Source organism: Rhodnius prolixus, unplaced genomic scaffold (genome assembly GCF_049639745.1).
Source record: "Rhodnius prolixus isolate KJV_2025 unplaced genomic scaffold, Rpr scaffold_2, whole genome shotgun sequence".
Classification (NCBI taxonomy): Eukaryota; Metazoa; Arthropoda; class Insecta; order Hemiptera; family Reduviidae; genus Rhodnius; species Rhodnius prolixus.
Genome location: NW_027411592.1, coordinates 2,741,326 through 2,762,538, shown reverse-complemented (window position 1 = coordinate 2,762,538; position 21,213 = coordinate 2,741,326). Strand labels below are relative to the sequence as shown.

Below are 21,213 nucleotides of genomic sequence, written 5' to 3'. Positions count from 1 at the left end.
ATAAAAAGTTTTGGTCGTTCTATTATCCATTCTAAATAAAAATTCAAATTTGGCCACTTTTCCCTAATATTATTACATTCTATTTATGTAGGTCTATCTGCCTGTATGGTCTTTGAAATTAGGGTTACTAAAATAAATTACAGTCAATAATATAGTATAAATGTTCATTTCCAAGGTGACCTACCATCAGTTTTTATGATCGTTCTATCAGACGGTCGTCACAGTATGCCTAACTGTTCACTGAGCTCCAAATGTTTGTTTCCTTTTGCCAGCACAGTCCACCTTAATTTGGTTACGTTGAGTTGCGTATTCTGCTTGATGTGGCAACTTTAAATTATTATTTAATCGTTCCTATTATTAAACATTTTTTCGATCTAATATACAAAACGTGGAAAATCAAGTACATACTATAACCTTATTTCTAAAAGAAAAACAATTTAAGAGTAAATAATCATACATAGTTTCTTTAACAATGATTTCTAAACCCTTCAACAGAATATAAAATAGGTATATTTTTAAATAACGAGAAAATGCAGTTAAAAATTGATAATTTTTTATTGTTCAGAACCAACAAATTTATTAAGACCATTTGAGGATTATTTTCAGAAGTTATCCAAAAAAGGTAACAAAAAATATATAGCAACAATCATTACGTAAGTACGAAAATGTACATTTTACTGTTTCATTTTACGGTTATTTAATGACAAAAATTAAGAACTTTTTTAAGATGAATTATTTATTTGAATTCAAATCTTTAAGATTTACCTACAAAAAAAAAGAGGTTATAACGATACGTGAAGATATAATAGCAAAAAGAAAATTGTCAATAAATGCCCTGGAAGCTGTGGTCACAAATTTGTGGTACTTATCTAATATAATATTAATAGGAAATACATTGTTAGGTTTTGCGTACAAATTAATCTCTACTGTTCTACTTTTATAACATAAGTTAATTGAGGATCAAATTTATTTATTCGTTTTTAAAAATATTGTGAAAAATTTGTGGCCCTGAAAAGGGCCGTTAGAAAATACTTTTTCAACTCCTCTTTAGTACTCCTGGGAAGCATGGCCACCACCGCCACCTTTCTCGGTCTTCTTCGGTAACAGTACCGCTTGAATGTTAGGCAAAACACCGCCTTGTGCGATAGTTACTCCCGACAACAATTTGTTCAACTCTTCGTCATTTCTAATGGCAAGTTGTAGATGACGTGGGATGATTCTAGTCTTCTTGTTATCCCTAGCAGCATTGCCTGCCAACTCTAACACTTCTGCTGCTAGATATTCCATCACAGCTGCCAAGTAAACTGGTGCACCAGCGCCGACTCGCTCTGCGTAATTACCTTTACGCAGTAATCGATGAATTCTGCCAACTGGAAACTGTAAACCAGCTCTTGATGATCTTGTCTTTGCCTTTCCCTTAGATTTTCCACCTTTACCACGACCAGACATCGCTATGTGGTTTGATACACTACTATAAGAATACTAATTCGTTGTAGGGACCCTGAGCAGCATCTTATATACCGTTTTTCTAACGCTGCCATTGGCTAGGTTCGTTACAAATAGCAGTGCCATCTATTGGCAATTATATATTTATTTATTTTTTTCTCCAAATTCACTGAGTTTTGATAAATTTAGTTTTTCTTAAGTAATACGAAACTAAGTTTTTTTTTTCAAACTTACAGCATTTCTACTTTCAAAAATATTAATGTTTGTATTATTATTTACTGTACGAATTTAATATTCATTTTAGGTGATCCTGAATTAATTTCAATATTTGGGCTCCACTAATATTCAAGAAAGTATGTAACATCTAATGAATGATTAGTATTATAATTGAATAATTCCCTTTTTAATGGCATGTGGACCATTTTTTTTTGTAAATATTTTTGATTGATGAAATATAGCAATGCTGACACCATTAGTCCTTAAATCTTTTGATTCCAATAAATTGCTTTTTATTCGCAACACATTTATTTTTAAACTTTTATTGAATTTTGCGGGGCATGTTATGTAACACGTGCACACATTTCTATTGGTTGGTGAATCAATTACCTTAGAAGGTCAAGTAAACTGAAGTTTATGATTCCTGTTGCCTGGCAACCACCGTACAAAAGTTTTTACAAATTAAATCTGAAGCCTTCAATAATTTGCAGGCATTATAAAAAAATATGTAAAAGAACTCAAGAATGTTTGTAAATCGTACTCTAGGTTAACAGAGCTATCAGATTTTTCTTCAAATATAAAATTTTTTTAATTAATACAAGATATTTTTAGAGGAGACAAAACATTATCTTGTTCTGAAATAACTTCTTTGGAGAAGTCAATTAATGAAAATATAGATATTTAGGTGAGTAAATTGTATAGAAAGTTTAAAGAATAAATTTTTTATATTACTACATGCAGGAATATTTAAAAATTTGGATATTTTTCTGGTTCAAGTTTAGGAAACAAATCACTGAGCATGCGCAGGAATGTAAATATACTCGTACATAAAAATGGAATTCTGGGTATTGAGAACATTTCTAATTGGCTAGCACCTTCAATGTAATACAGTATGATTGCCGGCAGTTAGCAAAATATGAAAATAACGTTTAATTTATATTAAATCCGTTTATTAAAGTTAGATTTTTACAATTATTTTGTACAAAATACATATACGTAGCAATGGTCTAACAGTTCCTGTAAGAGGCGTTTCAGAGCCCCCCTCCAAGTATATTTATGAACGCACAAATGCATTGTGTAATTTATGTTCGGCCTTTCTAGTACGATAAGTTAAATACAACCACAAATGATAAATTTTTAATCATTCATAATACTAATCATTGTAATTCTCAATTTTAGTAAATAATACGGGGTTGCAAGCCAGGTTCCGCAGGCATTAGAGTTAATATCTCAATATCTGATTGGAATAATTTTTGATATTATTAATGTGCTTTTCAACCTATTGCAATTCTTTGACTAATGTCTTTAGTTATTTAGAAAGTAAATTCTTTCACTTCTTAATTTTAATTGAAGGAGTCTCTTGATTGTTTACTCTGTTAAATCTGTTTTTTTATGTTTTGGAGGAATTACTTTTTGAACACATTTTCTCAGCTGCCCCTCATCAAATCATTCAGCATGTTTATTATTTCAATTTGAGGCTTCCCTCAATTAAATAACACATCACCTGAAAATTCCATTATTTAATTGTTCTCCTTTTACGCTTATGACTTACCTGATCTCAACAGTTTTTAAGGCTTATTCCATTAACCAGTTAAGCGCGTTAGACGTGTATACACGTCAAATCAAATCTCTATTAGGGTGCGTTCGACATGTATGCTCGTGAAAAATATAAAATTGCCATTCACTATAAAAACTCGAAATTTTAATAAAATACACTAAGAATATTATTTGGTGGGATGTTTCCTTTATCTTACCATTAGAACTGCCAAGTATTTTATACGGTGGGAGGTGGTGGGAGACAGCCAAATGATAAGTGGTTGGTACATGTTTGGTCTCCACATTAGAGATTGGGGAATTAAACACACAAATAGAAGCTCTCAACCCTTGTACAATGCCGTTTTTACCTTAGATAGAGATTCAGACCTCAGTACGAGCATGATTTCATTTTGCACCAGAATTCAGAGCTCTTTTCTTCCTTGTAAAAACTCGTGCGTCCCGTAGTTAACTAGGAGCAATGCATATGTGAAGCGGTGCAAGATTTTGAATGAGCACAGAGTGTGCTCTGTCTGTAATCTCAAGCCCCCAGAGAGATTGCAGAAAAAATCGCTTGCAGAGACTATTGTGACATTGTTAACTTTTGGTTGTTTTACCCTGCGTTCGACGTGTATACACGTCATTGTCTGATTTTAATTCCGCACACTGTGGGTTTTTTTTTTTTTTATATTTTCAAAAAATGGAGACCTAAAATTATTGTAAGAATTTCAATTTAGTGCTTGATTAACGAAATGAACTTGACTACAATACTTACAATACATATGTTTTCATTATATTTTCTAAACACCAAATTTCTGTACGACTATATGAATGTAACTGTTACCAGATCCATAGTCACTTTTAATTGTATTTGTTGGCAAAATAAAATGGATGAAATTTTACGATGTTTTAATACCTTACCAGCTTTCAGAAATAAATAACCACATCGCCATCAGGGAACTATGATTTCTGCTACAGAGTTAAACTAAAAAAAAGGCCCTTTAAACTAATAATATTTGAAAAAATTTATAAATAAACGAGGTTGATTCTGGATACATAATAGTTACATCCCCAAATTTTTGTATATCAAAGGTGCTGATAAATTTTTACAAAAACCCATAAAAATAGATCTATTTTTGTTCAAAAACTTTGAACAAAAAATTAATACCAACACATTAAGTTCAAAGCATTCATTACACAAAATCAGACAGAATCTGAGACGATAAAAGTAGCACAAATAATTGCACAAGGATTCTTGTGAATACGTAACTTATGAATTTTAATTTGAATAATTTTTATTTATAAGACAAATTGACTTTTACACAGGTTTATCATTTGAAATTATCACTTATTGTACAAACATTGGTATATAATTATCGAAATAAATAACATAAAATAAGAAAGAACAACCTTTTTGTATTTCTGCATTATTTAATTTGCATTATCTGTATTACTTTTGTATTATTATTCTGTATAACTTTGTATATTTGTATTTTTACTTAACACTGTTGTTACGCCAAACTCTTTTGTATGGGGCTAGATCCCGAATGCAAAAAAAAAATTAAAAATTATGGAACTCACAACATGTAAATTTTTTCACATTTCCACTGTTACCACACAAAAGTGTGCAAAGCTGAATTTTTATTACAAATCTCTTGAGTTTTATTTTAGCTGAATAAGCATGTAATTGGCTTCTAACTCGTATGTCTTCGCATATGTCTTTTTATAGAACCTAATGATCTACAGCTATATTCACATTCACTACACGTGTACGGCTTCTCGCCCGTATGTATTCTAATATGTTCTTTCAAGCCGTATGATGTGCTACATCTGTATTCGCATAAACTGCACATGTACGGCTTCTGGTCCGTATGTGTCCAAACGTGTCTTCTCAAATCACTTGATCTTTTAAAGCTACATTTACATTCACTACATTTGTATGGCTTTTCGCCCGTATGTGTTCGCATGTGTCTTTTCAAATCATTTGATGTATTAAAGCTAAGTTCACATTCATTACATTTGTATAGCTTTTCGCCGCCCGTATGTGTTAGCATGTGTCTTCTCATATCACTTGCTGTATTAACGCTATATTCACATTCACTACATGTAAATGGCCTCCCATTTGTGTGTGTCAGTATGTGTGCTTTCAAAGCTCAAGATCTTGCAAAACTTATATCACATAGACTGCAAATATATGGCTTCTCATTAGTATGTGTTCGCATATGTTCTTTCAAGTAATTTGATGATTTACATCTATATTCACATTCACTACATTTGCATGGCTTTTCGCCCGTATGTATTAACATGTGACTTCTTAAACCACTTGATCGTGAAGAACTGAATACACATTCACTACATTTGTATGGCTTCTCACCAGTATGTGTTCGCATATGTACTTTCAAATAACCTGATAAACTAAAGCTACATTTACATTCACTACATTTGTATGGCTTTTCGCCCGTATGTGTTCGCATGTGTCTTTTCAAATCACTTGATAAATTAAAGCTAAGTTCACATTCATTACATTTGTATAGCTTTTTGCCGCCCGTATGTGTTAGCATGTGTCTTCTCAAATCACTTGATGTATTAAAGCTATATTTACATTCACTACATGTAAACGGCCTCTCATTTGTGTGTGTCAGTATGTGTGCTTTAAAAGCTCTGGATTTTGAAAAACTTAAATTACATAGACTGCAAATATTTGGCTTCTCAATAGTATGTGTTCGCATATGTACTTTCAAGTACTTTGATGATATACATCTATATTCACATTCACTACATTTGTATGGCTTTTCGCCTGTATGTATTAACATGTGACTTCTTAAACCACTTGATCGTGAAGAACTGAATACACATTCACTACATTTGTATGGCTTCTCACCAGTATGTGTTAGCATATGTACTTTTAAAATGCTTGATGTTAAACAGTTAAAATCGCACAAAGTACACTGAAACGGCCTCTCTTTTGTGTGAGTCATTATGTGTGTTTTTAAAGCATTGGAGTGAGCAGATCTGAAATCACATAGATTGCAAGTATATGGCTTCTCACCAGTATGTGTTCGCATATGTTTCTTCAAGTCGTTTAATGTTTTACTGCTAAATTCACATACATTACACGTAAACGGCCTCTCTTTTGTGTGTCTCAGTTCGTGTGTTTTTAAAGCACTGGCGTGAGCAGAACTGAAATCACATAGACTGCAAGTGTATGGCTTCTCACCAGTATGTGTTCGCATATGTAATTTCAAGCTGTTTAATGTTTTACCACTATATTCACATACATTACATGTAAACGGCCTCTCATTTGTGTGAGTCATCATGTGTGTTTTTAAAGAACTGGGGCGTGCAGAACTGAAATCACATAGACTGCAAGTGTATGGCTTCTCACCAGTATGTGTTCGCATATGTTTTCTCATATCACTTGATCTTTTACACCAATATTCACATTGACTACATGTGTATGGCTTTTCACCAGTATGTGTTAGCACATGTTCTTTCAAAATGCTAGATGTTATACAGTTATAATCGCACATAGTACATTGAAACGGCCTCTCATTTGTATGAGTCATCATGTGTGTTTTTAAAGAACTGGGGCGTGCAGAACTGAAATCACATAGACTGCAAGTATATGGCTTTTCACCAGTATGTGTTCGCATATGTACTTTTAAAGTGCTTGATGTTGTACAGCTATAATCGCACATACTACATGAAAACGGCCTCTCATTTGTGTGAGTCATCATGTGTGTTCTTAAAGAACTGGAGTAAGCAGAACTGAAATCACATAGACTGCAAGTGTATGGCTTTTCTCCAGTATGTGTTAGCACATGTTTTCTCATATCAATTGATGTTTTACACTTATATTCACATTGACTACAAGGGTATAGCATTTCACCTGTATGTATCTGCATCAGTAGTTTTGATGTTTCACAGCTGTAATCACAACGTTAAACTTTCTGAGTCTTTTCAGCCAATACGATTTAATTAATTTTTTATTGCTTTACTTTTCCTCAGAGATTTGCTTAAATGTGTTATTCAGAAATATCTTCCAAAATTTCTAATGTTTTCTAAATACATTCCCAAATTACCTTTTAACTGAGTGAAATAACTTTTGAAACGGATTCCCATGAAAAGAAATGTTTCAGAATAAATGGCTGAACTAGCTATGATATGAACTTTTAATTTTTGATTATGCAATATTGGACCACTTACAAAAACTGAATTACTATGACTGTTTTCTTCAGAGCTTATGCAGCTGAAACTAGAAGTGTATAGGTATTTCTGCTACATGCATAGCTATGTTTATTTCCAAACTTGTGGACCGTGAAGAACTAATTCACAGAATATACACAGTCTCAGAATATATTTCTTACTTATTAAATCATTAATAGCTGTTTGTTATTAGTAGATGTTTCCAGTTTTAAGGTTGGTAGTGGCTGCAATTCTTAATTTTCAGAAAAAAATGCCAAATCTGAAAATGAAACAACCAGTTAGAGGATACTTTAACTTTATTTTAATATATTCGCTTATTTATTTTAAAGACTAGAGCATTCGTATTAATGAAAATGTTAGTTTGTTCCTGACCATTTTCGGACATAATTGTAGAACTATCAATATATAGTATATAGGTAAATGTAAAGAATAGCGCCCTGAGGTGTGGCCTAATTCGAAGTGATTCTGATTCGCTGTTACCATATAACCCGCCAAATTCAAATGTAAATATAGAAAGATTTATTTTATATTTACATTTAAATCTAGCGGGTTATAAGGTAACAGCGAATCAGAATCACTTCGAATTATTAATTCAAGATTGATAATTTTATTTAAAAAAATTTCGTGGGGGGCTGTGCCCCCCACACACCCCCTTTTTTGAGACAAGTATAACATTTCAGCAGCACTTCTTACACAGTGTAACCATTGACGAATATCAATAAAAATTGCACAAAATATTCGTGAATTTTGGAATAAAGTTAAAGCAAATTAGCACTTGATTACAATTACACGATGAAATGATGTTTTAAAGCATAGATTAATTTCACTTCCCTCCCTGCTACAACTCTGTACAAAAATAAATTTAGATCTACAGCAAAAGCATGAGTTTAAAATCAAAGTATTTCAGGCAAATGGCCCGGTGAAATTTGTACTGGCTATTCATTTTTGTTTAGAATGAAGGAATAAATTTGGAAGATGCGTAACATTGTTCAGTTGATGAGAACTGAAATTCTGCTGAAATATTTATACACTGCACCAATATAAATGCTACCATTTAAAGCAAAAATTTGATTTTTTTTTTGTTAAGAAGTAAAATAATAGTTTTACGTACCTTCAGCTCTGCGTGGTTTTTTTTTCTGTTTAGCTTTGCTTTTATTTTTTGCTAAAATATGATGTTTAATAACATTTTCTATTTGTCACCTATATGAAATGGGTACCTTGCATACCCAACAACAAGAACATGGTAAAAGTAACGGGTCAATGTCTGTTAACAAACTGTAAACAGTGCTGTATCCGTGGTAAAAAACTTCAAATTTGAAATCTACAATGGTTCTTTTTTATGCGGACGAATTTTTGGAGAGTTAAAGGTTTTAATAAACACCAATCTAACATAAGTTTAGTTTATTCACTTGACATAAGGCATAACACACATAAAACATAACTTACATATAGAGTGTTATACATGAAGTGAGGAATGTCACTTACTACCTGCAACCTGCAACCCTCTAGCTACCCCTAACGGTCATCCCTTCTCAAACAACCTCTACAGGGTAGCTACTCAAATACCAAACATTTAAATTTACCTACAGAAGAAACTTTTTATTTTTAATGAAATTTATCTAGTAGGAAACTTTTCTTAGTAACTAGAGACAACTCATATTATATCTTTTCAAAATAGGAGTTATAAATTATGTAATTTTTTTTTTATTAGCAGAGTGAATGCGTCCATGTTTGTATGCATAGATGCGCGAATAAAATATAATAGCATATTATAATATTCACATGATATGATGAATTATCTGGGATATGAATATATGATTATATGAATTAATCGGGACGAATGGTCGCCCTAACCTTGTCCTTAAGTCAAAAGCTTGGCAAAAAAATAAATAACGAGTAAATTGGGCAATAATCTTACTTTCTTTTGGATAAATATGTACATATATATTATCAAATTATTGTATGGAATAATCATTTTAGAATTTTCAACTTCATTACGGAGTCCGTAACTAAAGTCAGGCCAGTTTAATTATTAACCATGATATACTTCTATTGTTTTTCATGGTAATATAAAATCAGACTGGAAATTAAGTTAAAAAGTATTAAAAGAATTTTTCCTGCATCTTGGTTCCGCATTTGAAACAGTAAATCATAGACCCTTCGTATAATGTTGACATTACTTCCCAATTTATGAATGTGCAAATGAGATGGAACGTTAGCAGCATTTGCAAGATGTTTAATCCCTAAATGTTTAGGGTTCAGAAAGAATTCCAAACATAATAATGTGACTGGAGATATACAACATAGGTAACAGATTCCGGCCTTAAAAGCATCACTATTTTTTTTTAAAAAAGAGCAATATTATTAGAATATTATTATTATTTTCCAAATGTGAACCTCTGATACATTAACGGATGTAGTAAATAATTTAGAAATGTTTATTTTAAAATCTGATACATGAAGGGTCTTGGAACTACAAGAAGAAAGATAATTAAATAAACTAGAGTTTCAGATAATTGATTTCAATGTCCCAAAATGCAGTTTTTGTTCCATTTTTTGATCCTTGGATGAATTTTATAGTATTTAGATTATTGTAATAAACCTAGGTTTAATGTCAAAGAAGGGTAATATTAAATTGAAAAACAGAAATTTTTGATTGGTGTTCTAAAGCTAAAGAACGAAATATCCTTTATGTTTTTAGAAAAAAATAATTTGGAATTATTTATTTGGGAGGGGTCAACGAATGAGCATGCTAGGAACCATGGGGAAGGTTTCACATTAAAGTTCGTAAAAAAGTATTTGTAAATAAACAGTTTTTTAAATTCCATTTCAGTGTTTAATATTGCACTTAAAAATGGATGTTGATCTTTTAAGGCCGGGCACTGTACCTATATCTCCAGATACATCTTTATGGTTTGAATTTCTCTTGGATCCTAAACATTTAGAAAAGCATCTTAACAATGTAAACGCTGGTAAGTAATACAAGTTATAAGTAACTGTGAAAGAATATTCAATTACTTTAATAGGGAATACATTATAAGTACATATAAACACTGTAAATGTTAAATGTACTTAATATTTAATGGACAAATGTTATTGCCTTATTAAATTATTTTTGGGTATAGGTTGTCAAATCATAAAATTAAATCTGATACCTCAATTTGAGACTGTAAGCTACCAACTCAGTTTTTTTTTTTTGCAGTCTTGATTTTATACAGTTTATGACATTCATAATCACTGAAATTTAAACGTCAGTTTCTAGAAAACTAAACTTTCAAGATTAACCCACGGTTGAGGTGACTTATCGTCAATTCACTTAAATTCTCACATTCATCTTCAGTACTGTTGCATAGGACAGAGTTCCATATCTGGTGTGATACTTTTTTTGGTGAATTTATGAAAGTGGAGGTAAATAGGATATGATAAACAAAAATATCATACGGCCCTTACCATCGTTCTGGTGAAAGAGAACGATTTTAAAGTTTTTACTAAAATAGATAATTTATTGAAAGAAATGTGTACCTTTTCCAAGGTACAAAAATCTAGATTTTGGCATGACTTTCCTCTCTTTTCGGGTTAAACGAGTAATGAATTTTATAACTGCTGATAGAGGAAAGTACATCTAATCTGGTGACACTGAGGGGAAGAAGTATGTTGGCATTTCAAACTTCAGGCTTCCTTCCGGGGTTTCGCTAGAGAAAAAAAAAGTGGATTTGATTTACCTTCTCTCTAATTTCTCTTAAATTGAGGGCCTCTTCTTCAGAATATCGTGGATGAAAAAGGTATTTAGATACTGAGATATTGACGTTGACTGCCGGCTAGGATTTGTCATTTACTGCAATTCTCATACATATTAGGCCATTATTTACAAACAATTATGCAAAGAGCATTGACGATCAAGAGATTCTGAAAAGGACATGGTAATTGAAACGTAGATAGTCCCTTCAACAAAAGGGCATATTGGAGTAAAAACTTGTTTAGAATATTATTGAAGTATTTTTAATTTTTTTACCAACAAAATAGCTGTACATATTATAAAACTTCATGTGAATTTTAGGAAATTAATTTTTGTAATTCTAAATATAGTATATTTTTTTTACAGATCCAACACCAACAGAACTTATATTGAAATTTCTCACAACATCCCAAGCTGAAAAATTTACGGAAAATGGTTCTGAAAATAAATTGAACACAATTAATCAGAATTCTAGCAAAAGATGTCTACTTTTAAAAATTCTTGCCTTAAAGGTAGCTGCTTTTCTTCGTTGGGATTTCGAAATTTTCGAGAACAAGTTTGTATTATTTTTGTCCTTTTCTAATTTTTAGCTTTAACAATGCCTTGAAATTTTAGTAAAGACAGGAGCCAAACTTAGGACTTTTTCAACAAAGGGTAGATGGAATTTATTATTGAAAAAATCTTACACATATTTCTAGATCTGTTTAGATCTGATTTACAGTTATACATTATTAGAAAAACAGTCTTTAAAATATTTGTTTTAAAATTTTGTTTGTTTAACAGAGTAAGTTTAAGTATGCAGGCAACTTTGTTAAAAGATTTGCTGAAATTGGTGATTCCAGAATACGCCGATGTCTCTACCCATTATAATGTTGAATTTTCTACATTAAATTCAGAAGCCTTATTCGCTGTATTTCTATATCATAGATGGGTAATTAATTCGTTCGTTAATTCCATGTTGGCTTGCAAATCCAAAACTAATAACTTGACGTAAGGATATGTATTTATTAATTCAAAATAAGGATTACATCTTATATTGATATTTGAACTTCTTAAGGATTTTTATTTGAAACTTCAGTTTTTTTTTTTAATATCACTTTGTAGATCAACAGACGCTGGATGTGAAGAAGTAAGCGAAGCACTAAGCGAACGTAGTCTGGAGGTTTTACGTAAAATGAGTAATTCAGATCTCAGTAGAGGACCATTAGTGCCTTCGCTAGCCTGCTTTACGCCGCTATCTGAACATACGTCTGAAATCGTCCAACATAAATGGGAATTGGGCTCATTGCTGTCAGTAAATCAGTTTCAATGCCAGGTAAATAGTTTTAATAATTTTTATAAGTTTTATCCAGTGGTAAACATTTTTGTATTACGTTTCTGGACTGTCCATTCTCGATGTCTTTTCCATTTATTCCAGAGCCCTCATCCGTCCAGCTCCTCATATAGACCTTTTTGCTTTAATTACTTTTTAGGATCTCACGCGTTACTTCAGCTCTCATCATTCTCCTCTCAATATTATCCCATCCATTCTTATTTTCTGGTGAAGTCTTTCACCATTTCACTTGCTTGCTTCTGACTGAACTGCAGTTTTTTCGCTATCTCTGTATTATTATCACTCTTCTCTGTAATTTGACTTAAATCTCTTTATGACCATTTGAATTTTGTAGTATATATCAAAACTTCTGAGTTCTCTTTCCATTCACAATGAATTCAATTTCGTTATTTCCAAATTTCAAAAGTAACTGAGTTCTAGGGTACGAATTTTGTAAGAACATTCCGAAATCTTTTTTCTACTCAGGTGCTACCACTTATGATTCTATTTATCTTTGAGGTGGAATGTCAAATAGGTTTTTGTCGAAAGCTATTCAGGTTGTTCACTTTTTTTTGAAAGTCATAATTCTTACATTCTGGAGATGGTGACCGTAACTTTGTAATATTCTTCTACATTAGATATTGTTAGAAAGGACCAGTAAGGTGCTATTTTACTTGTAAGGCTCCCAATTCAATTTTAATGGAGAATAGCTTTTTGAAAGATATTTTTGGATATTCATTTATTGTTTTCTAAACTCATAATATGGAACATTTATTTTTAGAACTTCTATATTCTAAAAAAAGTGAAAGATTAGGGTTTTTCACATTCATCCCCTTATTTGAGATCTTAAACCTGGTATTCTTTTAACAAATTGAGACAAGGTGACTTCATGGACATCATTAACTCTTTTTTTTCTTCTATTCCCATGTAGATAAGGATAAGGATAATTCATTATTAAATTATTTATTTCTTTTGTCTAGATACTCATGGACATCTCTTCATATCTTCTATTCCGAGAATCATATAAAGAGGCACGAGCAGCTCTTAGAAAATGTCAAGAATGTTTCCATTTATGGAAGGCTGAGCCAAATTGTGCTTTCACTTTTTGTAAAGTTACTCGTGAAGTTTTGACGGGTGCTTGTCGTGCAGTCGGTATATTGCCTCTGAACTACAGTCCATCTTTGCTGCAGCAGTTTCATGATTCTATCTCAGGAATGTATATAGTAAGTATGATAAACTACGAGTGTCGTTTGAAAAGTCCGTGCAAAAATAAAAACTACTTAATTTTTTGGGGTAAACCTTTTTTATTTTTCAACATAGTCTCCTTTTAGGCTTATACACATCGTCCAACGCTGCTCTAGTTTGTTGATCCCTTCCGAATAATAGGATTTGTCCAAGTCTGAAAAATAGCCATTCGTTTCTGCAATCACCTCCTCGTTTGAATAAAATCTTTTTCCCGCCAGCCATTTCTTCATATTGGGGAACAAATAGTAGTCCGAGGGAGCCAAGTCTGGAGAATAGGGGGGATGTGAAACGAGTTGGAACCCTATTTCCATTAATTTTGCGACCACAGCTGCTGAGGTGTGAGCTGGTGCGTTGTCGTGATGGAAAAGGACTTTTTTGTGGGCCAATCGTGGGCGTTTTTCTTGCAGCTCGGTTTTCAAACGGTCCAATAACGATGAATAATATGCACCTGTAATAGTTTTACCCTTTTCCAGATAGTCGATGAGGAATATTCCTTGCGAATCCCAAAAGACAGTCGCCATAATCTTTCCGGCCGAAGGAACGGTCTTCGCCTTTTTTGGCGCAGATTCCCCCTTGGTAACCCATTGTTTAGATTGTTCTTTGGTCTCAGGAGTGTAGTGATGTATCCATGTTTCATCCACAGTGACGAAACGACGCTTAAAGTCCTGCGGATTCTTCTGGAACAGCTGCAAACCGTCCTTGCAACACTTCACACGATTTCGTTTTTGGTCAAGCGTGAGCAATCGCGGCACCCATCTTGCGGATAGCTTTGTCATGTCCAAATGTTGATGCAAAATATTATGTACCCGTTCATTCGAGATGCCCACAGCACTAGCAATCTCACGCACCTTCACTCTTCTGTCATCCATCACCATATCATGGATTTTATCAATGATTTCTGGAGTAGTAACCTCAACAGGGCGTCCAGAACGTTCAGCGTCACTTGTGCCCATATGGCCACTCCGAAAATTTTGAAACCACTTATAAACTGTTCTAATCGAAGGTGCAGAGTCACCATAATGTTTATCAAGCTTCTCTTTAGTCTCCTGAGGCGTTTTGCCTTTCATAAAGTAGTGTTTAATCAACACACGAAATTCTTTTTCGTCCATTTTTTGAAAATCACTCGACTTCCTCGATTCAAACGAATGCCAAACACAAAGAAATAGACCGATCTGGTTGAAACTTGGTGTGTGTTCTTCCAAGAGATGCTACTAACTAAACATAACCTCGATACGCGCCAGTAGTGCTATCTCTCTGACTTTGCACGGACTTTTCAAACGACCCTCGTATTTCAGTGTAATATCTCGTAAGATTTAAAATTTTAAATAGAAATGTGGAATTGTTATTTGTAGAACTAATAAAATCTTATTTATTATTAATTTTTTCTTGTGTGGGTGGAATATTGTGGTACATGACGTAGTCAAGTTGCAACCAGAAAGAAATCTCTTCCGCTATACTTTCCTACAATATTTATACTACGGTTAAGAAAAATAGAATTTAAAAAATACTAACTCTTACCAACAATGCGGTACAATAACTTCACCTTCTGCTACTGTTATTTGCAAAGTGAAATATCTCGTCCCTTTAATTAAGAAAAAAATGAAATAGGATCATCAGGACTTATAAGACAGGAGACAATTCAGTTCTAAAATTACAAATTTAAATCACTTCAATGAATTTTTTTTTTTTTAAATAAAGAAGAGTCGCGAGTTCATTCGACCAATTATTGTTGTTAAATAACTAATTTTGGGTAGGTTATAATTGCCGGGCCGCATAAATTCATTACGCGAGACGTATGTCTGATGTAGCCCTTAGGTCGTAAGCTTGAAAAAAATAAACAATAATGGCTGATATATTGTTATTTCCTTTTGAAAATAAAAAATAAACAGATATGCGTAAAATACAACATGGTAATCTACAATAATTGTAAGCACACTATTTATTTTTTGGGTGCGGGCGCATCAACTACTGGGTTATTTGCACTTGTAAACACTGTTATTGATGTAGTTATTCAATAAGGTTGCAGTGTGTTTATACCGCATAGATTTACAGAAAATATTCAATATCTTAATAATAATAATAAAAAAAAATAATAAAATGTTATTTTAAAAATATTATTACATGCTTTAACTTAATTATTGTTTTAGAATGTTGATAAAATATTGGAACGAGATAATTTGACCAAAGAAATACCATTGCTATTCAGAGAGAGTCTTGAATTGGATATTGCGTCTGAAGTAGCTAGTGGTAAGATAACTGCTCATCGAGATGTAGTGACTCAGATTCAAGCGTCAAATATGGTCAGAAGAGCTCTAGACGGAGGCTCTTGGCATTCTACAAATGTTACGCCTGCAGCCTTGAACAAGGTTAGTACCTTTTTTTTTTCGAAGCAATTTTGATCATTTAACTTTTAGTTTAGTAAACAATGTCACAAATTATGGGGGAATGGTGACAAGTTGGTGGGAAGAAGATGGAGACCGGAGCAATGTTGTGGGATTAAGTGATGAATAATTACAACCCATTAAGAAGGATAATAGACAGAAAATTGCGATTACAGTACCTTCAAATAAAAGCAATAAGATAAATTTTGATAACATTACTTCCTCTTAAGGGATGTAAGAGAAAATAAGCTAAGATCCCAAAAACTTCTTCTAAAGGGGGAAAAAGAACTCCTCTCCTAAAGATGTACAGCGTCGAGACCTCCAAAAGGCTCATCTTCATGAAATTCCGAATCGAATGAAACCTCATTCATGAAAATCAGTTCGCGCGTTTAGGCGCTACGTTGTTTACAATAAAGGTTTTCAACAAGAACAAGAACATTATCTGAAAATGCCGTTTTTGCCCATTTTAGAAAATGCTTTTACCGTCATCTATTTGATCTGCGACGTTGCAAAAAAGGAAAAACTGACATAAACAAAGATATTTACAATATGATCTGATCAAGAAAATTTGGGAATTTTATCTTTTAAAAGAGGAAAAAATGGTTAAAGTTGGGTATTTTTCAACGTTACGCTTTATCGAGCAATTTTTTACGATCAACACAACTGTCCTACTGGACACTTTTAATGAATCTCATTTGTAAATGGATTATCGAATTCTTAATGTTTTTAATTTTTTGTTTTAGGCATTGACTCCTTTAGTGAATCATGTAACAGATTTAGAAAAAGAACGACTGAAATATATTGTAGGATGGTCGTTGGTGAATGGAGATGCAAAAAATAGTCGAGAACTGTCCGATCTACCAGTCACCAAAGAACTATTAAAGGAAGAGGAAATTCTATCAGCTATGGAAACTGATTATAATGATCCAATGCCAACTGTACATGAATATCACCAGATTCCAATGAGTATCATTGGTTCGCCGAATTTAGAACTAGCGGCCATTGAAAGGACGATATTAACTAGTTATAATCCGCATGAAATCAAATCGGCAGTATTGAAATTAGTAAGACAAAACCCTTCAGTAAATTTAGCAAAACTAAATAAAAATTGGGAAATACCAATTCCCATACATAATGTGATCATGAATCTGCCCGGAGGCGTCTTGCATAACCAAGCGTTTGTTTTATTGACGAAATTCTATGAACTAGATGAGATGAAAAATTTTGCTCAATCCAGAGTAATGTTGCGTACGGTTATAGAAGATGTTACTGAAGAGTGTGGAAACTCACAGCAAGTTAGTAAGCTGAATCAGCTTCTTATGTGGGAACTACTTCTCTTGGATGTACATCAGTTTCATGCTGCCTGGCCAGATAAGCATGTTGATTGGTCAGGACTGACACAACGCTGTTTACAGGTTTTGCATAAAGTTGAAGGCTGTTTGCCTAGAGTAGCTCTTAGAGAACAATGCTCTTTGGCTTTACTTAACATGGGACAATGGCAGGCTTTGATAGCCGCTCCGCAGGTTAAGCATTCGGTGCCACTAGCTGATTTGTACGTCTCCTTAGCTGCAGCCTGTGAAGATATTAATAAATATAATAAAAAGATCAATACAGACGCCTGGGACAAACTGTTACCATTATTCGCTTCAAATCAGAAGAGGCGTGATAGTATAGTGACAATAACTAATGCTCTTACATCCATTGTTGAGCCGAACGCATTAGCCATTGTAATCTCTTTGTTAGCCAAACTGCATAATGTAGTGAAAGAGCAACCACAGTTCGACCTGTGCATCCAATTATTGCATTTGTGGCCATCAGCTATTAAAAATTCCAATCAATATAGTATAAAATTAGTTTCCGAATTACTATACGATGTCCTAGTGCATGCCTTAAAACATTATCCAAATAATGTACCATGGTTGAAATTGATGGGCGATTTACACTTTGTAAACGCCCATCATACATGCGCCCTGTGTAGCTATCTGGAAGCAGCCATAGCTGGAAGTGACTACTTCTCCAGACCGTTGCATAAAAATGTGGTTGAAGATCATATCTATAAAAGGATGATTAAGTCTTGTACAGCTTTACAATGTCATACACAAGCTGGTGTGCTCTGCCAGTTTCTAGATGATATAGATTATGCTACAGCTTTTAAAAGTTTAGCCGAAGGAGGCTGTTCTGACGCTATGGATTCATATTATGATTGTATTTGGGATGTTAACATTTTGGAGTATTTAATCAATTTACACACTAAGAAAGGTGAACATCATCGAAGGCAGCAAGTGGTAAGTTTTTATTTATTTAATTATTTAAAATTTTTCCTCAATCGTTAATTTCAAGAAAATTCGTTCCTGGAAACGTTGCCATGTTCTTCCTCTTAAGAGAGAAACAACAGTTGCAGTAACACCTCTATTAACTTAAGCGTTCAGAACTAGTGCTGTTGCGATCAGTTAGACTTAGACTGAAGCTAACCAAAAGATTATATTACTAACGTGACTCTTTTTTCTCTTATCAATTCACATGGTTTTCATGAAAATTTTCATTTTTGCTAACAGAAAGGCTTCAACATAATTAATTTGGAAAGAAGCATGAGTACATCTTTAAAATATATTCTCAAAAAAAAGAAAGCGGTCTTTATCTTAGTAGATGACAGATGTATGCTAAAAATAAGATTTCGTAAGATCCTTAAGAACGATTTTCTTTAAAATCAGAATTCTGTACAAATATTTAATTCTCATTAATTATTGTAAATTATGTAAGTTGTAGCTCCATATTTCTCTGTGAAGTTGAATGAATTATTACCCCGTGGACAGACTCCCACAAAACTGTGCTAAAATGAATTTTAATTGAAAAACTTTTCGAATAAAAGTTACACCTTTTAATAGGATGAAAAATTAATGCCAGTTTCAGTCATTATAAACTTGTATTCTGCCGAGCTTTCGACCTAGAGACTAGGTCACCTTCAGGGCTAATTTACAGTGTACTGTTTTACATCATTAGAGGGTTGGTGTGTCTTTTGTCTTGGTCTGTTCATGGAACTAGTCAGTCCATGAACAGACAAGGCCAAAGGCACACCAACCCTCTAATGATGTAAAACAGTACACTGTAAATTAGCCCTGAAGGTGACCTAAAGTCCCTAAGGTCGAAAGTTCGGCAGAATACAAGTTTATAATGACAGAAACAGGCATTAATTTTTCATCCTATTGAAACCATGATCCAGCCTCCAAAAATAATGAACAGTAATTACACTTTTTAGTTTGTGATTAGTTAATGTGTTATTTTTTTTTTTTAAGAAATTCACTGAGAGAGAATAGTGAAAAACTAAGACTGCTATTTTCTTCAAACTCAGAACTTTAGCATATCATTTAATTTTGTTTACGTTACTATACACTAAAATAGAAGTTGGCCTAATTCTATATGTACATCCAGCCCTCTTAATCGTATTTTCCTGGAAATAACAATTCAAACACAATCTACATCCAGGTGTTAGCAAAATTTAAAGGAAATCTTTGTAACAGTTTTTAAGAACATCTCAAAAAATTTAAAACGATCAGTTTTGCATAAGAAGTCGATTAACTATCCTTGGTTGTCCTTTAGAAAATGCCTCGTTATTTTACATAGCATTTTAGGAGAGTTTGAATGTTTGTTAAAAAAAAAAAAAAATCACATTCATCCGTGCTTTTAATTTTTAAAATATTATTTCTTAGGTAAGAATAATGGGTCTTCTTGAACTGAATTCAAATAACAATGAAGAAATAAAACGTGAAGCTGAAAATCTAAGAAAAGGAAGATTTATGCGAGCAATGGCTGCTCAGTATCTATCTTGAGTACAGCAGTTGAAACGTTAAAATAGAGAAAGGCAGACTTTAAAAAACCAAGTATACACAAATATGCACTTGGGTTGAATAATTTATGAATTCAATTATTAAAAAAAAAAAAATCATCTTTATTGTAAATAAAGTATAATTTTATATGTACATCTTATTTTGTATAATTAATGTTTTTTATTGAATGTAATTGAAGGTTATGTCAAGAAGGTTTGTTAACTTACGTAGTATGTTGACTAGGAATTTTACAATTTTTATAAACATTTTTATTCAGTTACGCTACGAATTAAAAATCATCTGTCAAATTCTTTTCAGTGAATTGCAAACTAATGCAAATAGTACATTGTTAGTTTGATTTTTTAAAAAATACCTTAATTCTCAAAAGATTTGAGTAGATATACAAAATTATTCAATTAATATCTAATACCTTCGTTCTAGTTACCATAATTGGGTGGTTTTTATAAATGTTTTGTACATAATTGCGTTGTATATAATTTAATTATATTTCTGCTAACGTCTTGTGCATTTATTTTAATATTCCCACAGCTGGTTTCGAAATCAGCACTTTTTTTACAATATTTATTCAATCAAATAATGTGATGTATGTCAGTGCACAAAAATTGAAAATAATAACAGTGAAATAATAGCAATTGCATAAAATGTTCATATTGTTAATTTCAGAAAAGGGCTAATGTAAAGAATAGTTACCCGGAGGTGTGGCCTGTTGATTGTTGGTGCATGCGCAGTACATCACAGTTACCGTTGACTTTTTAAACTACTTCCTGCCAATGTTCAGTATATTCTTTTTAAATTTAATTCAAGATAAAACTCAGTTAAACATTTCATTTAATAACATGAATGTTTATTTTCAATTTAAATACTGCTGACACTAGAGTACTGGCTGCAAAACTGTTCATCAGTGGAAACCCAATTGAAAACGATGTAAAACATTTATCCAATGAAAATATACAAACAAATTTTGTTAAGAATCAATTAATGAAAAAAAGTATGTGTGTTATGCATGTTTCTTTCACAATGTAATATAAGGTTTTTTACTTAAATTCTGCATATTATATGTTTAAATTAAATGTGTAATTTGGTAGCTGGATAAAACTAAACCTATTAATTAAAAAAACATAGGAGCTCAGATGTGATATCTAGAAGATGGTGCTGCTGCTGTTGGGTATTTGTTGCAATAACATTGTATGCGGCCATGTTGGAATGGCGGGGTATACAACTTACACAAATTCTAGGGGCTTGAAGGGTGTGACAGTCTTTCTTTCAGAATGACCGTCAGAGCGAACACAACTA

At 32.6% G+C, this 21,213-nt stretch overlaps 2 protein-coding genes, 1 long non-coding RNA gene and 1 pseudogene across 3 annotated transcripts; 2 read left to right on the top strand and 2 right to left on the bottom strand.

Annotated features, from left to right (window-relative positions):
• Positions 1-117: 117 nt before the first annotated feature.
• On the top strand, positions 118-2,844 carry LOC141450242 (uncharacterized). The gene is made up of 4 exons (XR_012455985.1): positions 118-653; positions 760-861; positions 1,751-2,347; positions 2,440-2,844. It is a non-coding gene; the product is annotated as an uncharacterized lncRNA (long non-coding RNA).
• Positions 1,000-1,704, bottom strand: LOC141450241 (histone H2A-like). The gene has a single exon (XM_074120443.1). The coding sequence runs from the start codon at positions 1,447-1,449 to the stop codon at positions 1,048-1,050; it is 402 nt and encodes a 133-aa protein (XP_073976544.1). The 5' UTR covers positions 1,450-1,704; the 3' UTR covers positions 1,000-1,047.
• A 1,615-nt stretch (positions 2,845-4,459) lies between the features above and the next one.
• Positions 4,460-8,979, bottom strand: LOC141450238 (uncharacterized; annotated as a pseudogene).
• A 1,162-nt stretch (positions 8,980-10,141) lies between these two features.
• Positions 10,142-20,877, top strand: IntS8 (integrator complex subunit 8). Its single transcript, XM_074120441.1, has 8 exons — positions 10,142-10,373; positions 11,504-11,693; positions 11,921-12,127; positions 12,242-12,452; positions 13,430-13,672; positions 15,842-16,060; positions 16,819-18,360; positions 19,783-20,877. The coding sequence occupies exons 1-8, from the start codon at positions 10,256-10,258 to the stop codon at positions 19,900-19,902; spliced, it is 2,850 nt and encodes a 949-aa protein (XP_073976542.1). The 5' UTR covers positions 10,142-10,255; the 3' UTR covers positions 19,903-20,877.
• Positions 20,878-21,213: the final 336 nt, after the last annotated feature.